The 5,906-nt window shown below is 54.1% G+C and overlaps 2 protein-coding genes across 3 annotated transcripts in view; both read right to left on the bottom strand.

Annotated features, from left to right (window-relative positions):
• Positions 1 to 433: 433 nt before the first annotated feature.
• Positions 434 to 5,900, bottom strand: LOC123521725 (nuclear RNA export factor 1-like). Of its 2 annotated transcripts, XM_045290630.1 has the most exons (16): positions 5,839 to 5,900; positions 5,666 to 5,738; positions 5,426 to 5,517; positions 5,204 to 5,311; positions 4,922 to 5,031; positions 3,410 to 3,502; positions 3,227 to 3,263; positions 2,847 to 2,915; positions 2,706 to 2,761; positions 2,509 to 2,616; positions 2,358 to 2,416; positions 2,134 to 2,249; positions 1,994 to 2,036; positions 1,353 to 1,425; positions 652 to 818; positions 434 to 525 (listed from the first exon to the last, which is right to left on the bottom strand). In XM_045290630.1, the coding sequence occupies exons 1-15, from the start codon at positions 5,896 to 5,898 to the stop codon at positions 680 to 682; spliced, it is 1,236 nt and encodes a 411-aa protein (XP_045146565.1). In that variant the 5' UTR covers positions 5,899 to 5,900; the 3' UTR covers positions 434 to 525; positions 652 to 679. The 2 variants fall into 2 exon arrangements, with proteins under 2 accessions (XP_045146565.1, XP_045146566.1); XM_045290631.1 differs by lacking the exon at positions 3,410 to 3,502.
• Positions 437 to 5,906, bottom strand: part of LOC123521716 (nuclear RNA export factor 1-like) — an 18,428-nt gene continuing 12,958 nt past the window's right edge. The window contains exon 13 of the mRNA XM_045290577.1: positions 437 to 595. The gene's annotated coding sequence lies outside the window, so the exon portion shown is untranslated. The remainder of the gene's footprint in view (positions 596 to 5,906) is intronic.

Genomic DNA, 5,906 nt, shown 5'->3' on the forward strand with positions numbered 1-5,906 from the left:
AGAGTTGGGTGGCATAACAGAGAGCGAATCACAAGGATGAAGAAGGTGGTCAGAAGCTTGGCTACTGTGGAGTTGTCCTTGCAAGGGCTGTGCGTCCCTTAAAAATGCATCCATCACAGGTTTGTGGGGGCGGGGGCAAGGGCGGAGTCAGGCATCCTCAGAGCCAGGACGCCTGAGTGTCACCCCCAGGCCACCTTGCCTCTGCTCAACGGGCCCAAAGTCCAAAGCCTGGCCGGGGAAAAAACAAAAACCCGGGAAGCCCGGGGGGAACCCAAGGGGTGGCAAGGAAGGAACCGGAAGGGAAGAAAGAAAAGCCAAAAAAAACAAGAACCAACCGGAAAAAACGAACAAAAAAAAGCCCTAACAAACCAATCAACCTAAAACCGCCCCCAAACAAAAGTGGTGGGAAAAAAACAACCCAAGGGGGGGAAAGGAGGAAACTCCTAGACACGTGTGTCTGTCCTCAAAGGCACAGGGTCCATGGACGTCAAGAGGCCTGAGCACCTGCTGTAAACCACTAGGTGGCTTCATAGGCACAGCGTGGGCACGAGGTCCAGAGAGACCATGAGGGAAATAAAGAAACAAAATGCATTACCTGAGAGGTTGTCACTCACTCTCCAGCTCCTCCCACCCCACCCCACCCACACTCACTTCTGAGACCAGAACCCGGAGAGAGGGCCTACTGCACTTTCTGCTGCTCCTGGGACGTGGTGGGCTCAAAGCTGGAGGAGGGTGTGGGCACTGGGGAGAAGCAGGAACTCTGGGGTTCTTTGGGACTCACATGAGTCACAGTCAGTTGGTCATTAATGATGTATATGCTGCAAAAAGGAGGCGCCTCAGACAGCTGGACACATGAGCAACCCCACAGCCCCAACAACCAACACGCCCACACTGGACAGCCACCTTCCGGCCATGCACCCCTCTGCCTGCCTCCGTGACTCTCTGGCTGCTGCCCTTTTCCTTCACATAGATCCTACTTTGGGAGAGCTGTCTGCCACCGTCACTGGGTGGATAGGTTTCCCCACCCCAGAGAGAGTTCCATGCCTGCCTTTACCTTTACATCAGCCCAACTGGTTGGTCATTCTAATCCTCATATACTGATACAGACACCGAGGCACAGAGAAGTCATGTAACTTGACCAACATCACACAGCTAGTGAAGGCAGGAGTCAGGGGGTGAAACCAGTATATCACAGTCTTCACTCTTAACCACTATGCCTGTGTGCTCCTGGGATCTAACTTTTTGAATTCCGCAACCCGGGGGAAATCCTGAGGAACCCCGTGTCACCATCCCATCTTCTGGCCATTGCGTGGGAAGGGTGTTCCCTCTGGGAGCCAAAACCCAGCACTGACCTGGCATCACTGCCAGTCCTCAACAGGAAGGTCCGCGTGAAGGCACAGAGAGGAGGGCCACACAGACCCTCGGCTTCAAGGACAAAGCACAACACAGCCAGTTAGTGTCCCCATGCTTCACACACTCAGCAATGGTGTTTGTATCTCATGGCACCCTGAGGATGCCACAAAGGGACAGTTCTCCCTGGGGGTTCAGGATGGTGTCTGCATTTGGGTGGGAGGGGGTGGGAGGCACAACAAGATGTCCGATCTCTTCCAGTTGATAAGTTCTCTACTCTGCATCATGCCCTGTGATAATCTCTTCACAAGTGCATTTGCCATATTTTTCACAGTAGCCCAAGAGAGGGATATTACTAGCCTCATTTTGCAAAAGAGTTGACCAGGAGGTTAAACAGGAGCCCCAGGGGGCCATTGTGAGGGTACATGATGAGAGCCAACACACTCTATGTCCTGTGCCTCTACCACCTGGGCTGTGTTAAGTCAGGAAAGCCGTCATGGCTGTGGGTCAGTCAAAAGTGAACTGGGCTAGGGGCAGGCTGGAGCTGGACAGTATAAAGGGAACGTTAAGGGAGTAGGGAAGCCTGTAGACCTCTGTGTGGGAACAGTGGGAAGCAAGGGGGAGAAACTTGGCAGACACTCACTCTCCTTGAACTTCCCACGGACAGAAAAACAGAGCGTGGTTCTCTGAAAGAGAAAAACAGCTCAGGCTCCCAGGAACCCATTCCCTGTCCTACCCACCTGTGTCCTCTGTCCCTGGACCAGGCCAGAAGCCACTGCTCACCATCTGGGCACCCACGTCCACCACGAAGGAGCTGAGGTCATGCTGGGTCTTGGGCAACACACGAAGGAAGTCAACAATCTCACTTTTTGTGCGTTTCACCAACAGAACACACAGGCCTGTGGGCAAAGTCAAGAGATGGTCAAGGGCTGCCTCACTGGCTGGGTCCCTGTGTTTTACCCTTTCACTCCTCCCGCCCCATCCTATCTTCACTCTGAGACACATACCGATGTCCTTGAACTCTTTCACAGCCCCGCTGTCCTTGGAGGACTTGCTGCAGCTGATTCTAGGCAGAAAGCAGGAATAGGAGGTGGGGACTGGTCAGAATGTGCTGGGCAGTCAGAAGTCCAGGGCTGTCGTCTGGTCTGAGATACTCACCGGGATGGATCCTCAGTGTGGAAGAGAGTAGTCAGTGAGAAGCAGGCATTGTCATGGTAAGCACTCAGGAGGCCCTGTCGGTCCCCACCATCATAGATTCTGTAATACCTGAGCAGAAACAAAGACTCCTTAGAGATGTAACAGACACCCCGGCCCTCACCAATGTGTAAGCCACCTCAGGCCCAAGGAGTTCTTACTGTGTCAGGAATTTCCAGACTAGATCCTTCAGGGTCTCTGATCCAAAGACACTCCCCTGGAATGAACATGGACTTCAGCACCCTAGCTTCCATGCCCTCCTCACCCACCCCTTCAAGCCCTGCTTGGTCCTGCCGCCTCACCTTGCAGAATGGTAACTTCTTGTCATTCCCAATGTCAGAGAAAAGAGGTGGGGGCAGCACTGGATCATCCTGTGGAGGGAAGAAGATGTCAGCAGTGTTGACTGCGCTGGGCTTGGGGCAGTTGATGGACAGGGAAAAGGATCAGCACAGGAAAGATGGGCATCATTCTCATGGGGTCTTCACCAGAGAGACCATGTGCTGATGGGGAAGGGAAAACAAATTCCTTGTGCTCTATCAGCTTCCCCAAGGGGGCTTCTTGCTCAGGGAAATTAGGGGCAAAATCCAAACAGCTTATCTGGCAGGGTCTATGAGATTCTGGGCAGGATGTGGGTGGCATTATGTAGCAGGCAGAAGAGTCGAGGAAAAAGTAATGCTCTCACCGGGCTTAATAACTTGGGGAACAGGTCCAGGAGGTCACTGTGGAATGTCAAGGCAAAAAAGAAAATCAGAGCTTGCCTCCTTGTTTGAAACAAGCCAACCTGCACAGGAACAGAGATATGTGTGTCTCACCGAACTTTCAATGTCTCCCGTCATGGACACTGGGGCCTACCCCATGGACTCACCCAGACAGAGAACTGGGGGCTGCCTCTCTCCATGCCCCTCTCCTCCTCTCCTTCCTCTGTGCTGCTCCCATGGGGACAGTCCTGGCCCCTCCTCTAGTGACACAGAAGCATCATGAGAGGCTAGGCTGCAGGCATTCCTCCCTACCTCATATCCCTCCCTGCAGGTTCTCAAAGAAGTCTATGAAGAATGAGGGCACGAGAGAAGGTCCAGGGTTATTCTACTACACCAGATGTCCAATGCTCTGCCAGGGCTGACTGTGGACAAGCCCAGGACATGCCCTAGGGTTGCCGCAGAATGTTGCTCAGGCTGATGAGCGAGGCAGCATAAGGAGGCAGGGAGCACAGAAAGCCACTGAAGGAATGGTGTGGTGAGAAGGGGAGACACAGTCCATTGGAGATGAAAAACTCGTTAAAGGAAGACAAGTGAGGTGAAGTTAGTTGTGAAGGGTGGGCACTGGGGAGAAAGAAGCAAGGATGGGGAAATGATCCCCTCTGCTGCCACTCTGTTCATCCTTCATCTGCCCATGGAATAGAAAGCAGGTCCTTGGTCCCCTGTGTGTCCCCCTCTGAGGTGGGCATGGGAAGAGCAGCAGCCATGGGGCAGCAGAGGTTCCCCAGGAGGAAAGGCTCAGGTGACTGCAGAGCAGGGGTTGGAGGGTCTGTGGCCTCTCTTGAGAGCACCACTGCTATCTCTTCTGGTGGCCTCTGTCCAACTGGGCCTCCCTTAGTTGGTCCCATGTCTGAGGAACCAGGCTGCCTTCGACGACCCAGGGCTCTTCTGAAGTTCCATGCAGGATGGCTCCCCATGCTGTTGGGAGGGCTCAATGCCTCCTGTCTCCACACCTGGTTATGCCTCCAGCCTCACACACTCCCCACCTGCTTCAGCATGCCCTCTGCTCACTGCAGGTGACCCACTTCTCACACAGCGAGTCCAGCTTTCTCCCCCCAGCAAGGCCCAATTCCTGTCTTTGAGCTAGGGGAACACATGTCATCATACAGCCAACCATGGGCCCAGTCCTCAGCATGGGGCAGAAAATCCCCAGGACAACTGGAGAGAGGGCAGGGGAGCCCCTGGAAGCAAGGGAGAGAGCAGCAGTTTCATTCAACATGGGGAAAGAAGGCCCTATCAGGGAAGAGTGCCAGAAAGACCTCTCTAAGTAGGACTCCCTGGCCATGAGGTGACGTCACTGCCCAGGGCAACATGGTCTGATTCAAGGTAACATCCCAGGGGAAGCTGGGCACTGCGTGCACACCCCCTGTCCTGGAGAGGACCAGGAACTCTGATTTGGGGAGCATTTTCAGGAGACGCCATGCCAGAGATGCTTGGTTGGTGACGTGTGGACAAATGGCGGAGAGCAGGGAGCAGGCCGAGGAAAGGCAGGGAGACCTCTAAGCACACAGCAGAGAGGGGAAAGAACAAGATATGTGGTTCTTCCACGTGACTTGGGCAGCCTCATCCTGCACGGTCAAAGGTAGCTGCACGTCCCCAGGGTTTCACCAGGCATAACTGACCTTACGTCGCTGGGCTTATGCGGAGAGCTGGTGCACAGAGGCTTTCTGCCCGCACTCATCTCCCCTGGCTCCAGTCCCTTCACTGTGTCCATCTCCCCTTCAGCCTTCATCTGCAAGGAAAGAAGAAAACATGAACCAGGGACTGTGAACCAGGAGGGCCCTTCCTATTACACCCCCAATGACACCATCTCCCATAAAAAGCCTTACCACCTGTCTTTTGTCGCCACCCTAATGAGCCCTGCCTCCTCCCTTTCCCAGGGTGCTCTGGCGACTGCTTCTCACCTGATTTTCGAAGAGGTTCCTGCTCTGCATGGTGGGATCCTTCTGCCCCATGTTGGCCAGGCCAACCAGCTGGTAGTGTCTAGAGTTGCTCGAGGTGAAGGACAAAAGCTGTGGTGAGAGAAGAGGCTCCAAGAGGTGACATCTGCAACACATCTGCCCTCGACCCTAGATACCCCAATCCCCCACCACCACACACAGCACGAGTAAAACAAAAGGCCTCACTTTGGGCATGTTCTCCTCAAGGAACTGAAGGGAAGAAGCCGTGTCCTTTCTACCATTCAGTCCCATTTCAGCAGCATGGTGCATCACTCCTTCTAGAATAGGAGACAAGGGGTCAGGTGGATGAAAGGGCGCAGCTGAACTGGCCCCAGCACCAACCCTTCCCTAAATTCCCTCTAACCACCCCTCCCACAAAGACCACTCTGCACCCAGATACCCCAGAATGGCTGCTATCTTGAATACCTGAATCTGAGTGGACCTCCTGAGGAAGGTCAAGAGCTCCCTGGCAGCCCTCAACTCCTTTTATCTTGGTCACCTGCAGAGACAGAGATATGGATTAGTGGCCTGTGCCTCAGGTTCTGGGAGGGTAATTGTCAATGGAAGGAGTGGTGGTGGGTCTGCGCGTGGCCATACACCTCTGCAGTCGGTATTCCTTTGTTCAGTTTCCCATTTTTTGACACCAGCTCCTTCTGCATAGACTGGG

The sequence above is a fragment of the Echinops telfairi genome, unplaced genomic scaffold (genome assembly GCF_000313985.2).
Source record: "Echinops telfairi isolate 266 unplaced genomic scaffold, ASM31398v2 ScPeMD7_44;HRSCAF=162, whole genome shotgun sequence".
Lineage (NCBI taxonomy): Eukaryota > Metazoa > Chordata > Mammalia > Afrosoricida > Tenrecidae > Echinops > Echinops telfairi.

Bases quoted from the DNA above. Each gene is read 5' to 3' on its own strand.
- LOC123521725 (XM_045290630.1), bottom strand. From the start codon at position 5,898: ATGCAGAAGGAGCTGGTGTCAAAAAATGGGAAACTGAACAAAGGAATA. The intron at 5,032-5,203 runs GTGAGAAGCAGT...CTTTCCTTGCAG, and splicing joins GGAACCTCTTCGAAAATCAG to ATGAAGGCTGAAGGGGAGAT. The intron at 2,250-2,357 runs GTATGTGTCTCA...CTTTGCCCACAG, and splicing joins GAAAGAGTTCAAGGACATCG to GCCTGTGTGTTCTGTTGGTG.